The 21,812-nt window shown below is 44.9% G+C and overlaps 1 protein-coding gene across 1 annotated transcript in view; it reads right to left on the minus strand.

Annotated features, from left to right (window-relative positions):
• Positions 1-21,812, minus strand: part of LOC146854821 (adenosine deaminase 2-like) — a 447,289-nt gene that overhangs the window by 174,403 nt on the left and 251,074 nt on the right. Inside the window, exon 5 of the mRNA XM_085652183.1 lies at positions 5,442-5,569. Within this exon, the coding sequence (XP_085508309.1) occupies positions 5,442-5,569 (128 nt within the window). The remainder of the gene's footprint in view (positions 1-5,441; positions 5,570-21,812) is intronic.

Here is a 21,812-nt window from a genome sequence, read left to right on the forward strand (position 1 = left end):
TTCATGCATAGAAAACGAATTCAGACATTCTCATTGGAAATATATTACGACACAGAAGATAATTTTTATTTTTATTAGTGTGATACAACCCGGTCCCTTTTGGTCTAACCTGGGTAACTCTCTCTTTTTTCTGAGCGAATAAGAATGAGGCTCAGGTATTGGGCGCTAAAACAGCATGTGCGGAAGTGCTAGCGGACCTCAGATGATACAATTTCAGAGCGCATGCAGCAAGGGACACACAGAGGGAGATAGAGCAGGCACCCTACTGGCATGGCTGGTTCAGCAAGACACTGTCCCTCACCCTGCAACTGAGTTGAACACTATCACTGGTGTGGCAGTCTGCTCCCAAATGGACATTACACAAGCAATCAGTGCCAGCTATGCTGGACAATATACAGCCCCTAAACATGCAGTCCAAGTGGACAGATTTCTAGCTACGCACCCGCTAGCATGCATAACGGCAGCTGACAGAGATACTCGCGACACGAATATCACGCCTGCAAATGTGACATAAGCAATACAAAATCTGCCAAGAATACGGCTGCAGGTCTCGATGCCCTGCCATTAGAATTTTATCATACATTCTCTACACTGCTAGCGCCACGACTGGCAGAAATGTATGAGGTGGCGCTGGAGAGGGGGAGAGCTCCCACATTCCCTCCGAGAATCACTGACTGCATCCTTCTTAAAACCAGACCGAGACCCTTGCCACCTGGGATCCTATCGACCCATTGCTCTATTGTCTGCAGACTATAACATTTTCGGCAAGATACTGGCGGAGCGCTATGCGTCAAGTCTTTCAACCCTAGTGCTCCCAGACCAATGTGCGTTCGTACCGGGAAGATGCATCTCCCATAATATTAGAAGGTTGTTCCATGTTCAGGATCAGGTCCCAGGTCAATACCCCTGGGCCACATGCTTGGTTCGGGACCTAGAAAAGGCCTTTGACACTCTGGCATGGCCATGCCTATTCGTGGTGCTGCGGCGATAGGAGTGAGCCCTAGACTGCGTGCATACACAATTGATATATACGTAGCCTGCCTCTAGGGTCAGACTAAGTCGCATTGTGTCAGCCCCTTTTACAGTATCAAGAGGGACACGGCAGGGATGTCCACCCTCCTTGCTGCTCTTCTACGAGAAAAGGGCAAGCAATGGGGAATACACAAAGCATATCACTGTATGCAGACGACTTACTACTCTACGTAAAGGACATTACATCGAACCTTACCCCAACATTTGCGACATTGGCAGACTGCAAGACAGTGGCCGGCCTGAAAGTCAAGTGGGTTAAGTCCACAATATATCCGCTTACTGCTGATCTCCTGCCGCGGGAGGTGCATGTCAGAGGAGTCAATCTCACTTGGAGCGTGCACGCTCCGCGCTATCTAGGCGTACGCCTATACCCTTCTCCACAGGACATATACGAAGGTAATCATGAAAAAGCTCTGGCAGTCATCCGCTCCTCGGTTGGCATCTGTAAGCCCCTCCCCTTGACCCCCTCTGAAAAATAGCTGTGGCTAAAATGGTTCTTGTCCCATGACTACTTTATCACTTTGCCAATCTCCCGATAGCCCCTCCTCATTACTTTTTCCAGGAGTTAGACACACTCTTATGTACCTTACAGTGGCGCAATGGGCGCAAGCGGGTAGCCCTAGCCAAAATGCAGCTATCCGTGGACAGCGGCAGACTGGGAGCCCCCTCATTTGAGTCATAGTTCGTAGCGGTCTGTCTTCAATGGCTATCGTACTGGACGGCGGGACGCCGACTAGGAGAGACCATCACAGCCACCGGACCAATATCAATCCCAATGATCCGACGTATGCTAATTCCATGATCCAGACCAATGCCAACCCACCCATTACAGGTGACAGTGGCGCGAGCCTGCATACAGCGGATCCATTGTAAGTCACGTACAACTCCACTCTATTCCACACTGCTGCCATTAGAACACAAGCACTACACTGAGCGAGCTCTCGAGTCTAGACAAAGCCCTCACTTACGGAAATAGGATCTATGTTCGCAGACAGCCACCTACGTCCCTTCGACAAAATAGTAGCCGATACGGGCCTACCCAGCGGCCAGTTCCTCCTCTAAGGTCAACTGATGGTATATTTCTGCCGAATTTAGCTTATGCGCGATAGAGAACCAGCAACGCACCCGGTCCTTCACGCCATCCTGCAATTGGGACCTGGATGCCACATAATGACTTGGATATACAGGACCATTCGTGACCTAATAGCAGTGTCACTTGCACTTGCATCCCTAAGGGAAGAGTGGGAGGCAGAACTCCAAAGGCCGTTACATGACAAAGAATGGGAACAAGCACTAGAATACCCAAAGAAAGTATCCCGTAATCCCCAATTTAAAAACATACCATTTATCATCTTGCTTCATGCATACCTAATGCCCGAGCAACTTCAAAGATACTACCCGAGCACACACCATTCTCATGTCCAAGATGTCAACTCCCCAGCGCGACTTTCTTTCACATGTTTTAGAATTGTCCAGCACTTGACTCCTTTTGGAGCACAATACACACCACACTGCAAGAGGCAACAGGACTCACAGACCTTACAACATGGGACACCTGCGCATTGGGCATATTCAAACGTCGCTAACACCACAAAGTCAAGGTGTAGTGTGCGTCTCTGGTCCTCCTATTAGTTAAGCGGGGAATTGCCATGCACTGGAGAACTCCAACGGGGCCCCAGCCTGGGTAGGAGCAGTCTCTAAATGGGGGGCATCAGAAGAAGAGACCCAGCAATACGAGGAGGCCTGAGGCTTACGTAAATGCTTAATCTCCATGCAATGGGCGACGCTCCTACATACCTTTAAACATACTCGAGATCTCACTAGGTCCCCCGTGTTGTCGTCACACCTCCCACAAGCCACACCGAATGCATCCACCCCCGAAGTAGACCCCCCATCAGAACTCAACACACGAGCCGCAAATGCAGAGCATGCACAAATGACTCCCCTGAACCTCATTAAGCCACCGCTTCTAGCGCCCTTTTCACACAAGTGCAAGCGCGGACAATCAGCACGGCCCATCCAAGCCCATCCTCCTGTCCCTCCCCCACACAGGGGACCCCCAGTTCAATTTAACTCCCCCAGTTTACTTATGGTTACCTCCAGGGCACAAGTCCTAAAAAAAGAAGTGGGGGGACGCTGTCACCGGAAGTGTCGTCACAACAGGAATCTCATGAAAAGAAGTGGGGGGACGCTGTCACCGGAAGTGACGTCACAACAGGAATCTCATGAAAAGAAGGGGGGGGGGACGCTGTCACCGGAAGTGACGTCACAACAGGAATCTCATGAAAAGAAGTGGGGGGACGCTGTCACCGGAAGTGACGTCACAACAGGAATCTCATGAGTATTCATATGCCTTTAGATGACGGGGCATTTCACAGCACTGCTACCCCTGGTCTGTTCCTCGATGTCCTTTGCAACCCCCCGTCCCCCCCACTCCCCCAGGGGGTGCCCCAGTTGCACAACGAAGTGCTCAAAAGTGCACAAGATACAGAAGGACACACATTCCAAGCGTTAACCGCCAACGCCTGCTCGCTCCGTCTCCCAATGACTCCAGCCTGCACACACCACCGGTGCCTCTTAAAGTCTCCAATTACAAATATTAGCATATCTTTGGTAATTTACGGGAAACTTCCCTCCCACCCGGGCTCTCTGCTCACACAATGCTGTCCAGCTTTTGGGCAGGGGGGACGGCGTCCACCCGGAAAAACCTGGTAAAATAAGTGGGGGGACGCCGTCCACCCGCGTGGTACCCCGACTCGAGCCCTGGTTACCTCACTATGATTCCTGGACTCTCGCAGCTGTCCATGTTCAAGTTTAGGACAAGAAGCAATTACGAAACAATAAAATCGTAACCGCACTCCTCATTGGGTATCGATCAGAACAGCAAACCTACCCTGTGACAATAGATAAGCGAAATTGCAACCAACTGCATGTATAAGCTCGTATGTATAACTTGATCGAAGCTGTTGTACATTTTACTAATGACGATAAAAAACAAATAAAACACTTTTACAAAAAATAAATGAAACGGAGAGCACGACAAATGGAAGTTGAGCTCAGCAACTCTTGGCAGGAGTGTCACAGCGGGCTCAACAAAATCTCTGTCACTCAATTTTGGGAGACCTTATGAGATAAGAAAGCCATGAAAAACAAACATTAGTTGAGATGCTTTGGCTTGTAGGGAAACTTATGTGGTATCCTACCTGCTGAGCAACCAAAGTCATGATCAGCCTGAGGGAGAGGGGACTGCATCAGGCTTAATGGTAGATCTCACTAGAATAAGGGAATGGAGATCTGGATCCAACACCTCTATCTACTGAGACTTGAGGAGGCCTAGAACATATACAGAGTAGGACAATGCTACACTGAACATGAATAGGGTCACAGGAACAGGCTACAGAAGACACAAAGACATGCCAACACTGAGAACAGGAACATGCTCTGGCAGCAATGGCCGTTTGATGCTCTACACTAGCGGTTCTTAACCTTTGAGTGCTGTGGCCTTCCACTGATTCATTACTGGAATTTGGGGATCCCCACTGAGTCATTATTGGAAGCTGGGGACCCCCACAACCTAAGCAATTTCTATGATTTGAACCTCAAAACAATGCACTATACTACAAAAACATATAGACAACAAACAAATGACCAAATATTAGAGTAGGTAGTTTAATGCACAACCAAATTTGGAAAGTTCAAATTTTCAATTTTGCTTCTTTAGTTGTATATACTTTATTAGTTTAAATGTATCAAGTCTAATATTAGTTAATTTTGTAAAACACCCGCTGACCTTTCCCCCCTCCCCCCCCCAAGAGGGCCCGCTCCCTCCAGGGGTCCCCGGACCACAGGTTCAGAACCACTGCTCTATAGTCTCCTCCTATTGGCTGACGCGCTGACATCTCTGAAATTGAGAGAAAATGGTTGAAATCTAGGGGCCGGACTCAGCTGTTGTCAGAGTTCAGGACCAATGGCTTTCTTCCCATGAGCCTGGCAAAACATGCCTACATGCCTACATGCCTGTTTGCCGTTGCCCTCTGCAGATACGACCTCCATCTCTCTGCTGGAATTCCGGAGAGCACTTAAGACCTAGGTGTTTGATTGAGTCACCTGAACCATCATGAACCTCCACCACCTGGATACCCTCTCAGGTGGTTAGTCGCACTATATAAATCCACTGATTCAATTGCTGATTGAGTGCTACCTCTTAGGCACACACTGAGCATACAAGATTAGAGTGCAATCCGAGTTACAACTGTCGAGAGCCTGCCACTCATTCTCTCATCTCGCTAGGTGGGTGGAGTAGATTAAATGGGATTGAAGGCTTCACACAAATCACTTTAATGCACTGAGCTGTTTTAAGGGATATGAGGGAGGCACAAACCAAAAACAGCCCCTGCTGAGCATTTTACCTTCCAATTGTGTAAATAATTTTCACTCCCATGAAGTCTGGGTGCTCACTGACAAACTGCTTGGCCACATCTTTGTACGCCTCCAGAGTCCAAGCCCTGTCATGCGCTGTCCCGTCCAGTTCGTAGACCTGCAATATTAACATTAAATTAAAATCTTTTATGCTAAAGTGTGTTATTTATTTATGCATGAAGGAAAAAACTTCACCTGCGTGGCAGTTTTTATATTTCAGCTTAATTGTTCTTTCCACCATTAATGGCACACATTCGGGCCTATTCACAAACACAACTTACACTTGTGAATTAGTGTAAGTTTACTCTTACACTTTTGAGTAACATTGCTACTTTGAGCAACTCACAATATCCGAGAGTAAAGTTACTCAAAGTGTAGGCTTACATGTCCCCATCGACTGAAATGGGGACTGGAGACAAATTTATGTGTGTAAGTTACTACCACCAAAAAGAAACAGTACTCAGCTCAGCACCACACATGGTTAACTACTGATACTGCAAAAAGGAGGTAGGGACTTTAAAAAAAATGCCATAGGGAATAATACAATTTTTTGGGGGAATAAATTCTTTATTAGAGTTTATTCCACGCACCACCCCATACCATATCTCACAGCTGGTAAAATTCCTTAGATACACAATCAGCTTTTACAAGCAATACCCAAATTCATAACAATTTGAATATACATGTCAAATATTTTACACAAAAAAGAAAAAACAGGAAAACCCGGGGCCAACCCATCCCCCACTGGCTAAAGTGGCAAGTGCAAAGTGCAAGTACATCTCAAATGGGACTAACAACCTATCTCGTCATCCCGCAGGTCAGCGTTGATCTCTGACCCACTCAGATGTAGGGGCCCAGATTCTTGAGCCTTTTCATCCTGTGTGGCTCCCTTTTCGCATATATATAGCTTTCTCCAGGTTATAGACCACTAAGAGTCTGGCCAGACATTGTTGAAACCCGGGCGGGCTGGGACACAACCAGGCTAAGGCTATGCAAAGTCTTAATATTGCCACAGAAATAAAGACCAGTTCATGCCCATTACCCAGCTGTTCCCCTCGGATACCCCTAATAAAAATAACCCTGGTGTTAAAATGACCTCCTCTTTTAAGACCACTGACAAGATTTCATATATCTTTTTTCCCACATTTCAGGGCTCAATACAAGTAGCAAAAATATACACCCAAATAGGTTGCTTTCTCAAACACCCGGCTATCTATCATGCCGATCTTCTCACTTATAAAAATTTGGGTCTTGTCTTTATTCAGAGCATAACTGGATGCTCAGCCAAAACGCCTTGCATCCTCCCCTTGTATTTTAATAGCCGCGATCAAATCAGGTGTTACAATGGCTATGTCGTCGGCATAAGCGAGAATCTTAGTCGCCTGATTTTGAGACCATATTGCCGGTATTTGATCATTACCTTCCAGTCTTCGAATAAAAGGATCAATACAAATTACAAATAGTAGGGCGGAGCATGGACAACCCTGCCTAGTCCCTCTTGATATTAAAAAAGTCTCAGAGAGTACACCATTCACCACAACCCTAGCTGTTGGGTCGACATATAACATTTTAGCAGACCGGAATAAAGCCTGGACCAACCCCAATTCTTAACAATGCCCTCCCAAAAAATTGCCAGGAGACCCAATCAAAGGTTTTTTCTGCATCAAGCAGAATAACAGCCATCGGGTTCCTAACTACCTTGGTGGCATCTAGCAGAGGTATAACTCTCAGAATATGATCAATCGTTGATCTGCCAGGAATAAATCCATGTTGCCAGTCCAAGATAATTTTGCGTATAATAGGTGCAAGCCGCATGACCAGGACTTTAGAGTACATTTTTGAGTCGCCATTAATTAAAGTTATTTGGCAATGGAAGCCCAAAACGAGAGGAGACATCTTTTTTTCCAGAAAACCGGTATTTTAGCAGAAGATCATGAGCATGGTGGTCTCCCCCCATTAAAAACATGTACATATAGGTTGCTCAAAACCTCCAAGAATTGGATGGCAAAAACCTGATAAAATTCAGTCAGAATGCAATCAGTCCCGGCGGCTTTCCCCTATGCTAGTTCATTTATAGACAGCAATATCTCAGTCCCTTGAAGGGGCTTGTCTGATTCCTCCTGGTCCACACTGGAAAACAAATCAAGGTACTCCTCAATAAGTCTCTGTTCTCTCCCATTGTTTTCCAAATATAGATGTTGGTAGTATTGATTTAACACTTTCCTGATCGAAAATGGGTCTGTAACTCAGCCGAGGACTGGGTCATTTATCGCGGGTATTAAATTTGACATTATTTGTTGCCTAGTTTGTCCATAGCTTTTTTTACTGGAACTTCTAGAATAGCGGCTTTAGTAATAGTAACCCGCTGCTGGTCTACTTCCAAACCCCCCTCCCTGAGAGGTTGTTATCAGACCAGTGTCTGCGGCTGCCACAGCCTCTTGTAGATTTTCCATAATTTGCCTAGCGCATTTATTATAGTTCAGGAAATCCTCGGTGTTTCCCCCCGAATTCCAGCCTTCATAGCATCCCATGCTATTTCAATAGAGCTACTTCCTAGATTTTCCTCCAAAAATACAGGAATCCATTGCCTCATATGTTCACAATAATCCCCATTTGATAATAAAGGTCTTTCAAAGCTCAAAGATCTTACTTGTGGCTTAAAGCCTTCCCCCTCCAATTCTAGAACGAGTGGGTTGTGATCTGATAAAATACGTGGAAGTATCTCAATATGGCACACACTAACTAATATATTGGAAATAAACACATATTCTAGTCTAGCATGTTATTTGTGGGGAGCAAAGAAAAGGTGAACCCAGGGTCTAAAGGCTTTAAAGAGTGCCAACCGTCAACCAAACCATGAGTTTGGGACATAGCCCTCAAAGCCTGGAACATATTAAGTTTCCTTCTAGAATAATACCATCCCTCTTCCATGGGGGGGAGACCCCAGGTCGAGGGAGGGAGATCGCAGGTGGCCCCGTGTGAGTACTCCGATATGCGACCCTTGAGTTATGGAGACCCGGCAGCGGGGGGGGGGATAGAGAGGGGTTGGGGGGGTAGTTGGGTTGGGGGAAGCGGATGGGAGGTGGGAGGGTGGTATTGTTTTAAGATTGGTTTGGATAAAGCGATTTCGCAGTGACATAGACTGTACATTATGGAAGAGAAAGGCCTCTACAAGGTGTTGCTCCCCTACGGGGGGCAAGATTGCTGCGAACTTACTAGGAGGCTTCTGGACGACGCAATGGCCAGACCACTGCTGGGTGCCTTGTGTGGGCTTGGTCCCTTGGTAATTAGTGGATAACTGCCCTACGGCTTCTTGGGTTAGAGTCCCTTCGAGGAACTTGTCAATAAGGTTTTGGTATGCAGTGTACTGATGATGATGTATGTCGTGATCTTGAGGAAACCAATAAAGTTTGTTGAAAATCAAAAAAAAAAAAAAAAGAAAAACCCCTCTTCCATGGACCAATCACTTGACAAGTTAATATTACAATCTCACATACAATAGTGGGAAGGGGCCAGAGTGTTAATTCCTTAGACACAACATCAAACACACTGGGATCATTGACATTGCTCCCATACATTGTACATAATGTCAGTTTCCCCCCTGAGCTCAACTGGCATTCAGCAATGACCCAGCTGCCAAACTTGTCAGATCGTATCCGGGTAAATTGACATCCTCCCCCTCGGGTCAGGATGGCTACTCCCTTATCCTCGCACTTCGTGTTGTTGCGCCAATTAGATTAAAACCCAGTATTTTTAATAGATGCTGTTGTGCCCCCTAAATATGGGTCTCTTGCAAGCAGATATCTGATGCAAGCTTTTGTAACCAGGCAGCAACTTTCTGCCTTTTCTTAATGTTGTTGAGCCCACAAATAATAATAGTAGCCACCCAGAATTTCTCCATAATTAGTGAATATTTTAATCCACTCACGTTCCGTATTCATCCGTGATAAAAAAAAAACTCCATATTTCAACCCCCAAAAAACCCTTGTGAAACAGATAATTAATTTGCCTTACTTCTTTACCAGCTTGTGAACCCACCACACCCACCCTCTTGCCACTCCCACCCACCCTCTTGCCACCCCCACCCACCGCAAAAACCATGGCAATTAGGCTCTGCCTTGAGCCCAAATGATGGTATCTGTAGCTGCTGCTCCCCTATCCCACATCACTCTCCCATCTCTTCCCATCTCCACAACCAGTCAATGTCAACATGCCCAATGGATATATTTATAACGACCTTGCTCTAAACATATAGTCACTCTTATTTACTCTCGGGTCCCGCAGTAGAAATGTCCTCAAAGCAATTTTGAGCCTGTATTTCTGAGGTAAAACTGTAACTCTGACCCCAAAACACAACTTTCTCCCTTGCCAGATTCTGTAAATACACTGTGGCTTCCACTTTCTGGAAAGGGGTAATAAGTTGTCTTAGTCACTATCTTCTCTCCACAGTGGCTTGAGCAAAATCAGGCTTGGAAAAGAAGGATATACCCTCAAAGCTTGTTCTGGAATTAGGGCGTGCTAAGTCATATCAAGCTTTTCGTAAGAGATAGGGCCATATGTATCATTCCAAATTGAGATCGCAAACACCGAAATTCGCAACATAATTTTCCAGCACTACTGTCCGAGTCTCAACCATATGTAACCGTTCAGAGATTTCGAAACAAATCTTGCCAATTTTCCTCACAGACTCTTGAAGTGTCTTCGTGACTAACCGTACCTGTCGATTATCTTGCTTCACTTCTTCCTGAAACAATAAGTGTGATTGCAGATTAATGACAGCAATGATTCATCTGGGTTCCCAATACTTGATGATCTCTGCTCAACTTATGCAGTCCTTGCACCAGATTCAGATGTATTCTTGAGCCGTTCTCTTGCTTCATGACCACGAGGTAGCAGCTGTTTGGCCAAGTAATCCCAGCCTCGTTCCTCTGAGGATTCTTTTGCATATGCATCTATGGGGGGTCTCTCTTCCCCTGGGCTCCTCTTCCTCCCTTTCTTTTTCGACCCTGGCAGACGAATCTGCTTCACAAAGCCAGGTGTCTCTTCCTTTTGGCTGCCACTACTTGACTGAGAAACCCCCCCATTGCTTGATATGGATATGCTAGCATCAGACATTTCAGACTCCTCAGTCAGGGAGAAGAATTTCTCTATTGAGTCAGGGGTCAAACACATATCCTCGATGAGCCTCTTCTCGCCCTCTTCCTTCATCATTGTGCAAGATTTGTTTTTTGTCATTAAGTCTTCCTCTTTAACACCATTCCCCCTCTTGGTGCTCATAATCAAGGAAAGGGCCTCATCTGCCGTCCCCCCCAGTTAAGTTGGAGCTTGTTTTGGGGGTTACTGATGCAAAGGGTGCTTCCAAAATAGTTAACTCATTTTGTATCGACCAGGGGCTGTCGGAGATAGCTGTTGGATTATCTCCTCCTTGGCTTGTATTACCACCCCCGTGTCATTGAGCATTTTACCCAGGTCCTCACAGGTATCAGAAGTCCCTCCCTGGCTTTGATCAACATTTTTAGACCGACCCTCAGCTCCCAATGAAGAAAATATGTTTATAATGGAGGTTGTGTCCCCCCAGATTCTCAAATTGTCCGGGTAGTCAGTTTCTTCCCCTGCTTGTTTTTGTCACCCCACTTACTGGCTTTTTAAAAAAACATTTTTTTTAGTCCTCATACACCATTGTATGCGTTCAGAATCAGCTTTTTCACTTTCTGGAGCCTCCTTTTCAGTGAGTTAGCACCACCAGTTTGCAGATTCCGATCTGAACATTAATGGGAGCACTTTACAAAGAGCCTCTCTTGCTGAGTCAATTCAGTTTTTCTAACTGGGAGACCCTTTAAACTGATCCAAGAGGTCAGTACTACTGTGCAAAGGCATAATCATTGGACAAATAAGTCTCTGTGATCACAGCTTATCGAGCCAGCTAATGCATGGCAGCCAGAATTGTTTCTTCCTTTTCCTAATGGCTCTATCTAGTTTTATTGTATATTTGATTGCGTTTACCCAATCTAAGAAGGTTGGGGAGATGTTCTTAAGCCAACATTTGCAGATTTCTCTATGGGCCAGTAATACCAGGTTAAAAGACAATTTTTTTGTATCACGTGGTAATGACTCATAATTCGATAAAATACCAAAAAATACCAGAGATATGCTCACCTGGATTTCAAAACTGAACATAGCTTTCATACCTTCCATGACTGCTTCCCAGAATGTATGTAACATTGGGCACCTCAGGAACATATGAATGTCATCTGCTTTTTCCTGCTGACACTTTGGGAAACAAGGCATGGGACCCCTCGAAAATTTGGACAGCCTGAGAGGTGTCCAATACACTCTGTGAAGAGAGAAAATATGATTCCTCTTTAAATTAGCTGCTAACACTGTAGAATGTAATAGATCAAAGAATACTTGCCAGATGACTTCTGAACTGTGATCTAACAGTTGATCTCCCCATAGCTAAATTGGTAGCATAAGATCACCATCGGCGATATCTATCATCATCCAGTAGAGATGTGCTATTTCTTTCTTATTCCGAGTGCTCGTAAATAGAGCTTTCTCCAGATCGTTTGAGATGCCTACCGTTGTACCAATTGCCTGGCTCCAACTATTTATTTGCAGATATTTAAATCTTGATATTCTACAGTCCGAAATGATGTTCAACTCTTCCCACAACAACAAACAGCCCTCCGGCATTAGTTGCACCCATTTCTTCAGCCCGGCCTCTTTCAGAGGAGTTGCCAGTACATCTTTAGTCCACTCCGGTGATCCTGGAGCTTCCCATATAGAAGCCAAGGCACTGTAGTATGTAATTTTCGAGATCTTCTTGACTTTATGCCAAGTAGTCGCCATGTCTCTTAGTGTCTTTAAACGGACTTTCTTGAAAAAGCGCGGATCTCCGAATTTATAGAGAAAAGCTTGGTCGCCTCCTTTTAGCTCCCATAGCATTGCCTTAAACATGTTGCCTATATCTGAATCATCTTGCTGTTTCAGAAGTATTTTCCCTGCCCTTGTTAAAAAAAGCCCATGCATAGAGAATTAGATCTGGTGCACATAGTCCCCCTTTATTTTTTTTTCTTCGTAGTTTTTTCCATGATATTCTTTTAGTCTTACCAGCCCAGATGAAAGAGTTCATCTTGGCTTGTGTTTTTCTTAAAGCCTTCTCCTTAAATGCCAGTGGAATATTTTGGAATAGGAAGGTGAGCTTGGGTAGGAGCATCATTTTCACTAGATTTACTCTGCCTATTAATGTCAGAGGAAGAAACGCCCATTTTTTTAAAGAATCAGCAATTTCTTTATCTATTTTGGTTAGCTTTATTAAAGGAATCTGGTGAATATTTTGCGTGATTCTAATACCCAGATACCTCATCTCATTTTTCAATATAGGAAGATGTACATTCATGTTCCAAGCCATGCACTCCGTCTTTGACTGATTGATTTCATACCCTGAAATTTGTCCGAACTGTGAGGCTATATTATATATTGCTGGAATGGCTATTGTGGCGTCTGACGTGTATATCATCATGTCGTCAGCGTAAAGGGATACTTTCTTTTCCCAGTTTCTGAACTTAAAGGGAACTATGCTGTCTTGCATTCTAATCCTCTCCGCTAATGGCTCTATATAGAAATTGAAAAGTAACGATGACAAAGAGCACCCCTGCCTAGTCCCTCTTCTGATGATTACAGCCACCGATAAATTACAATTTACCAGGATTCTGGCTGTGGGCTTTTGATATATTGAGAAGATTGTTCTGCAGAAATTTTCACCCAAATTACATCTATCAAAAACCTGGGCTAAATACTGCCAGTTCACCCGATCAAATGCCTTTGTGGCGTCTAGAGTAATAACGGCCAACGGCACTTTATGCAGTGTTGCTATATCTATAGCCCCAACCAGACTATATATCAGATCCTGGATACTCCTGCCTTTGACAAAGCCCTTCTGATCCCCATGCAATACATCTCCTATGACCGCATTTAGCCTATCTGCTAAAATCTTGGCGAAAATCTTGTAATCAAGATTAAGCCGAGAAATAGGCCTGTATGAATCGCATTGATTTGCTGGCTTAGACGGTTTTAAATCAGGGCGACCGTAGCTTCGTTCCATGAGGGGGGCACCTTTCCTCCATTCTCAAAAATGTGCGAAAATAATTTGTACATCACCGGAAAGAGGGAACCCTTTAATGCTATATACAGCTCGACTGGTAACCCTTATTTCCTGACTGTATTACCTTATTTATCTAATAATTGGAGCTAATCGTTTTATTAAGATAAATAGTCTTACACGTTTCAATTTTATTTAAAGGCCATTGGTCAAGCCAGGAATTAATCAAGTTCTCTTGAGGAATTAAATCTTCCTTGTAGACCTGGTCGAAATGCATGAGGAAGGCTGCTTCAATTGTTGCAGGGATTCTGCTTATGCACAGAACTATGCACAGGAAACCAGGACCTCAGTGAATTGTGGTGTACCAAAAACTCACCTCAGAACCCAGAACCCCTTATCCGACCAGCATCAGTGTCCCATTCGTTATCCGAGTTTTATCTCGGCGGTCCCAATGTATAGACAACCCAGAACAAGCGACTTAGGGTATTCTCAGGAATGGTGGGAATCAGAAATACCTGTTCGTAATTATTCTCATATCAGTCCACAACAGAATAAACAGAGACACAGTAAAGTTTAAAGAGTTTATTTTATAAACCTTGTGTCCTAAGATGCAGTACTTTGGCTAACATAAGCAGACAAATGATTAAGATCAAAACCATCAGCATAGTTACAATACCATAGAAAATGAAAGGAGTAATCATAATAAAATGACAGTGGATGACAGCCACCTTCCTTTCGCTAGTAAACTAATATTTATTATTATTAGACTAATAAAAGGTCTCTAGGCTTGAATGTGGAACCCCATACTGTAAAGATCAGCTTAGTGGAATAACATCACAGGATCAGCTTAGACTCTGCTCCTGGGAAAGCTCTTCTTCCGAATGTCTCTAAAACAAGTAGCCTGCAATATTAAAAGCACTCGACTTTCAGGTATTTGCAGCTGCGTGCGTGTTATGGCTAAATAGTGGGCCGATCAACCTGAACCCAACAACATACACCGTCTAGCGACCCAGACTGTTTCTTTACACAATGTGCAGACCAAGGTCGCTGCTCACTGTTAGCGATGTGAACAACAGACCGTTCTCATGTGAAGCAAAGTCGAGCAAGCATTTCTCAATTAATAACATGTGACTACAGTGTCGTGTGCAAAAGCAGCAAAAGCGGCAAGATGGCTTTCTAACATCTAACGCGGTTGTGCTAACTTAGCATTGCCAGTATATAGATAGCAAGCTTCACTACACCCCCCCTTGATCGGACCACTAACCAGTAGGGGCGCACTTGCAAGAATGCAGAGTTCAAGTTTGATAGAACGGAACCAAGGGCATGAATTGTAAGTCCATATAAGGTAAGTGAAAAGTTCGAAGAGAAAAACCAGAAAAAAAATAAAAAGGATTGAACCATTTAAAGGGGAAAAACATATCATCGATGGATGTACAACGAAATGAAGGGGGAAAAAAGTCAATCCATCAAGGTATAAGCACAATAAGTTGCACCAGCTTCCAAGAGGAAATCATTGGAACGTTCTGCAAAATTATCTGCCATCCAGTTCTGCAAGGGGAAGGAACACACATGTTCCTCGACAACCGGAGCCTCTAGCACCATTCGAGGACAACTGGTGTGTTCTTCAAGATAACTTCTCGCTAAGAATTCAGCTGCAGCCGTTCCGATGTCCCAATTCCCTAGGACTCCATGTGCTGCTCCACAGGCCATAATCCTGACGCCAGAACAGTCCAACTCATGAGCCACTAAGGGGCTCATTAGCTGATCATAATCCAGGGCAGGAGACACCGAGTTCGACAGGAACAAATCCAGAGCCCATTGGAATGGACAATCTAGGCAATGAAAGACAGGCTGCACACAAGTAAAGTAGGGAAACCGGAAGGACAATCCATAGGCTACGCTTAAAGTCGCCAGTGGTAAAGTGCCATAGTATTCAAGCATCCGGTTACGAAGATGGAGCTGCCGGGACATGCTGTAGTGTGACGCAAGTTGTGCATCCATAGCGTAGTACGCAGATCAACAAAAGCACCCCAGCTACGAGGGCGAGAATCAAAGGGAGACCCTCGAAGACGCTGGAAAAAATAGAGTGAAAAAATGCCGGGATCACACCAAAAATAGTTTGAAAGGAGGTCACGAGGCCGGAGCCAACAATTAAATGAGCCAGGCCACTTGTTGACGAGGCATTAAAGATAGTCTGAATCAGGGCCCCAAAATGAAGTGGGAGATCAGTATTCAAAAGCGCTTGCACCTCTGTGCGCGTATTTGCTACGTGAAGGACAAATGTTTCCCGGGACGAATTCAACGCGACTCCTTTTTGAGACAATAGAGCCCTTATTCTGCTCATCATATTGAACTCTGCTTTCAAGGTTGGAATGGAAGGCCAGATGGATACATCGAGCCGTCCATGCGGGGGTGGGAAAAGGACGTTATTACAGCAGACTAGTCTCTGTGATACAGTCACTATGTAGGGAATTCCCACTAACATCCCACAGCAAGCTTCATTATTTAATAGCAAATAACTACTGTTAGCAAGCAGCGTAAAAGACGGTGTTATAAATGGCACCGGAAACCCTTTCAGGACGCAAGCTAAATTAGGAGCGTGCACATTACATGCACCATGCAATTGAATGTGCCTACACACCACAGAGTGATCTGGAGTGGAAGTGCACTCTTCACCTTTTAAGTAAACCTCTTTTCCGTCCCTCACGCATCTGTACGTGAATGGGAGTGACCAAACTTCGTGCAGGAAGGCAGTACCAAGTTTTTCATATCTGCCAAGAGCATAATGTTTCATGCACGAACTGAACTCAAACAGGGGGAATGGTAATGTGATCAACGCATGGATAAGCCACACAGCGGAGTTTAATTCGGCAACAGAGAAAGGTAAAGGTTCTAACTTTTCAATGTGCAGCAATGAGTATGTTGCATCTTTCATGGACATGAACTGAAGGGAGGAACAAAGATGAAGTATTCATGTAATCCCAAGGGACTTTCCCAGCCTTTAACGTTTGCAAAGTCCATGCAAACTGCATAATGGAACGCAATTGATTTTGACCATGATACAATACAGACAAATCATCCTGCACAATGTCTACCACAGACAAAACAATATTATCTAAGGTATAAATTCTGGAAGACAGGGTGTTAATGCTATTATCTGTTACCTTCTCCATATTGGCTTGATCAATAGCTCGTAGCCTGGATGCAGCTTCAATCTGTGATAGCTTCCAAACTTTGTTGTAAACAGCATATACCCATCTTTTGGACCTGCCAACCGCAGGACCCTTAACAAAATCATTCAAATCTATTTTGTCGTTCAATTGTGATAAATGAAGTTTAACAGATGCTACGGTGGAATGTTGCAGCCAAGACTGGCATAACTTCCCTACTGAGTAGGTAGTTACAGTGTGAGAAGATTCAAAACGGGGGTCTACACGAACCTGTGTATACCCCGGTGCTAAATCCAGAAACCGATGCTGACAGGAATCTGAGCTCGTTTGCCATACCAACCACCCTTCCGGATTCAATTCAGAAATATTGAAGGATGTGTTGGAAATGTATGACTGCAACGTAGCAAGGGACAGATCCGTATGATTATCCCAATAGGGATAAGCACCCAGACCGGGAATGGAGGAAGAATTTTATTTTCTAGAAGTAGCCAATCCAAAACAGGTGGACTGAAAAATGAACGAATTAAAAAATAACATGTGGTTCGGGATGAGGCAGGCACGATGCAAAGCTTCTGTTCCCTGTACCTGCCATGGTTTAGAACCCCAAACCGATTTAAGATCGATAGTAGCTTTCCACAGATCATGCCCTCTAATTGCCAACTCTTCCATAAAGGACTTGGAATACAACAATTTGGTGTGTGTCAGTCTAACTTTAGAAGCAGACTCAGCCGCAACCTTAAAATAAAAGGAGGCCGGATTCGACACACTGAAATCAGAAAAATATGTGAATTTGTCCACCAACGTGGTGGAGCTGCCCACCCTTGGGGCTGGACAGTGTTCCCATTGTGTATAATTTACAACATTTCGAAACGTATTTGCTTTGTGTAGGAAATGTGTGCCATAATGCTGATAGCAGAATTGCTCATCATAATTAGCAGTATCTAAATACAAATCCTCAGCATCAAATGCAGCATAATATTTCAAATCAGAAAACAGTGCTTCTATTGCTTGATCATCCCAGTCATCCGAGTGGATGTTTTGCTTAACTACATCACCCATAGAAACACGAAATACATTTGGCACATTGATTTCTTCAGTGGGGCCATGAATTTGAAATTTTACAGCATCCCAAGCAATCCCATCCAGTACAGGCCAGGCAGAAATGTTCACAAAAGTCTGGTCCCTTTTCATAATATGTGATGAGGAGTGGGGGGCCAAAGTTCCATCAATTAGTCTAATTGTAGATCTTTCTTTCAGGTAGTGTCCATTTATAAGTCTAAAAAACACTACCACAAAACCAATGGACATAAACAAAAAAATACATATGAGCACCAGCCAAATGTAAGTCCAAGGGGGAATTAAAAAATGTCTTTTGAACCAGGCAACAAAAATCAAAACTTTTGATGGGGCAATGGAAGTCATTGAATTAGTGTCAAAGGAGTAGAGCGACTGGGTAACTGTGGTGGATTGTAAACCAGGCAACGGGACATCCGCAGGATAAGCATACACAATATCTTCAGGTAGACCACCAGCTGTCGGTGGCAATAAAGGACCAGTAACTGTATGCATCTCGACGGCAACATCAGGCAAGGTGGTAGAAGCTGGGGCCACAACAGAATTTCTCAGCATCGAAGGGCAAGAAAACGCTGGTGTCATACTAAGAAGAACCGGCCACTCGCTGTAGCTTGACATTGTCAATAGAGATGTACCTGTTATCCTTGCGACCAGGAAGTGGAGGTAAAATGACTGTACGTGTACCCTGTACTCCAAGCACCGGAACTCGTGCACGATAAGAGGGGCCGAACTCCTTCTTGTTCTCCACCTTCTCACGGTCCAGACCACCAACTCGAGGTAGCCAGCCGACTACCGGAATCTGAAGCGCAGCATCAGAAGTGGAGGATACGTGTTCCTTCGCTAGACTGTCTCTGGCTTCTTGAAGATTCTGCAATACAGCACAGTGATCATCTACGTCAAAGGGTGCGGCCGACGCCGCCATGTCTAGACCATCAAGGTCCGGGACAAACATTCGTATGCCAAAGAGCATCATGTATGGGGTCCGCGCACCCAGAGACCTTCTAGGGAGATTATTAAGTGCACGTTGTACGTCATACAAGTGGGCTAGCCAGTTCCGGCCAGTACCTAAAACCCTGGCTGTCAAAGATTGCTTTAAGTCACGGTTCATTCGCTCCACCACACTATTACTCTCAGGTCGGTATGGAGACGAAAATTTGACTTGGACCCCCAAATTTCTCATGGCTTCTTTGTACGCCTTAGAGGCGAACGCAGGGCCCTGATCAGAATGAAAGGTACCACATGCAAAGCTTCCAACAAAGACACGCAAATCCTTGATGACAGTACGGGCATCAGCACTCCTTTGTGGCCACACCCACAGAAAACATGTGCACGAATCCACTACAACCAAGATGTATTTGTATGCAGTATCAGAGGTAAATGGACCGCAATGATCTAAATAAACACACCCCAGTGGTTTATTAGATATGTACAACTGAGTTTGTGGTGGGCGTGCTGCAGTTGAAGGTTTTATCTGCTGGCAAATGTCACAATTGAGAACATAAGCGCGAGCTTGTTTATATAAACCACACCACCAGTAACGTTGTGGTAACAGAGATACAGTAGCTGCAATGCCGGCATGCGCGGACGCCATGCCCTCGTGAGCCGCTAATATCAAAGATGGTCTGCAGTCCGCGTTGGGAATCAATCTGTCACCAACGTTGTTAATCCTCACTAATGGGACGTTATCAGGACTTAAGCGATAATGGTAACGAGAAGGGAAACCTCTTGGATATTTTGTTCCCTTCTCTGTACCAGCAATAGCTGCCAAGATGTCATCATCGATCTTACTTTGAGATCTTGTAACTGCTGCTACTAAGTATGTCGCCACTGCTGTTTTTGCTGCCTCGTCAGCTAGGCTGTTGCCAACAGCATGGACACCAACTCGTTGGTGACCAAGAGTGTGAATAACATTCACGAGAGGCAGATGTTCTTTAAGTTCTGCCACTCAAACCCAAAGCGTATTATGCTTAATTGTGCTACCTTTGGAATCACGATAGTCATTTTGAGACCAAAAATGTAGATTGTCGTTGTAAGATTGTACACAATAAAACGAGTCACTCAATATAAGAGTAGTGACTCGAGGATCAGCAAACTCCAGTGCAAGCACCAGAGCACGAAGCTCCGCCAACTGTGCGGTACAATCACCCAATGACTGCGTATGCACCGGATTGGAATTCACCATTCACGAAAGTACCGACCACAATTGCGCAGGCCGCTGAGTAGGCATGCTTCGATCCAGTAGCCGGTTGCGCAGAACCATCAGTGTAAATGACACAATGGTAATCCTCGAGTCGGCGCAAGGACAGAGGTGCTGGATGAATGAATTCATACTGTAAGAACTCCTGAGTCTGTAGAGCCGCGTCAAAGATATATGTGACGTCGGGCGATGTCAAGGAAGTGGCCCATTGTATCCACCTTGGATGCAAAGCCTTAGAATTAGGTACACTTGCATTCGTCACCGCCTCAAGGGCAGGATATGGTGTTACCACCAACATGCGTTTACCTTACGATAGCACTCGTTCTTTCAGAATCGCCATCTGCACTGCCGTTAGAACTTTCTCGACAGCGGAATATCGCAGTTCAGCCGAAGTGTACAGGTGTGATTTGTAAGCAATGGGGACGGTGTCGCCCTCATTGAACGTTAAGTATGTGAAACCCACTGCGCCTGGCACAATTCTTATGACCAGGTTAGTGTGGTTATCACGCGTCAGTAAGTATTTTGAAGCAAGAAGGTCAGCTTGCAATGATTGCAATATAGCTGAATGCTCCGGCAGCCAACATGATTTGGAAAAAGTAGGTTGTACCAAGGCATAAAGCAACTTGATACGCTGGGCATAATCAGGAATGTACGTTCGACCGAAATTCAGAAAGCCCAGCAGAGATCGTAATTTCTTCAGTGTCGTAGGAGCACGTAGGCATGCGCATTTCTCCAGGAAGTGCGGAGCCAATCCTCGACCTTCATTGTTGAGTTCGTATCCCAAAAACAACACTGTTTATTCCGCAATGTGAGACTTCGCAAGTTGAATTTGTAACCGAAGTCTGCAAACAAAACAATGATGCGATCAACGCGACACAGATGCGGCCACAACTCGTCATCTGTGAGATAAATATCATCCACATACGAGTACGCATCAGGGTCTATGCTCTCTAACAGAGAGACTACACGAGCGGCAAAGACACCAGGGCTGTTTTTATAGCCCATCGGTAATCTTTTGAAATGTTTTTGTTTGCCACCCGAGGTAAATGCCATTCCCTCACTACTAAGAGAGGACAGGTTATGGCTGTAAAAGCCGTTGGAAATGTCAAGTGTGGTTTTAAACCGTTTTCTCACGAGACTATCGACGAGAGCCGAACTGTGGGTATTCTGTACTGCGAATGTCCGGCAATGAGAGTTCAAATGCCGGTAATCCAAAACTAGGCGGTAGGACCCGTCAGGCTTCGTCACAGTGAATAAAGGATTATTCATTGGTGACACACATGTTTCAATTACACCTTGATATTCCAATTGTTTAAGGATAGCCGCGACGTGAGGTCTTGCTTCGCGACGCATGGGATATTGGGGTTGTGGCTGGGGCGTGGACCGCAATGGAATTTCATGGCTGGGGGACAATTTATCCCAGCCTACCTGATTACGATAAATCGCAGGTGCAAGCACCAGAGCCCACTCCTCTGCAAACTTCTTAGCTTGGTCCTTTGGGACTGTGTGCGCAAAGGACGGGAGGATCACCTCCTCCCCTCTAGGAGCATCTAAAACGAAAGCCAGGGGCCAATCAGCCTCTGCCAATAGAATATCATAGGAAGAGTTCAGATTATCCCAAAAAATCCCTTTAATCGTGCGTGGTATGTCACCTTCAATTAAAAGGACTATATTATATAGTTTGTCAGGGGAGCCACTCTACCGTTATGAATGTATCAGTTGCTGTCGCCACCAGATATGGACGCAGTGCTTGTCGCACTACTGTAACTTCCGCCGCGCTGTCGATCAGCGTTAGTGCCCATGTCAGGTTCTGAAGCAG

This window comes from Triturus cristatus, chromosome 4_1, assembly GCF_964204655.1.
Source record: "Triturus cristatus chromosome 4_1, aTriCri1.1, whole genome shotgun sequence".
Lineage (NCBI taxonomy): Eukaryota > Metazoa > Chordata > Amphibia > Caudata > Salamandridae > Triturus > Triturus cristatus.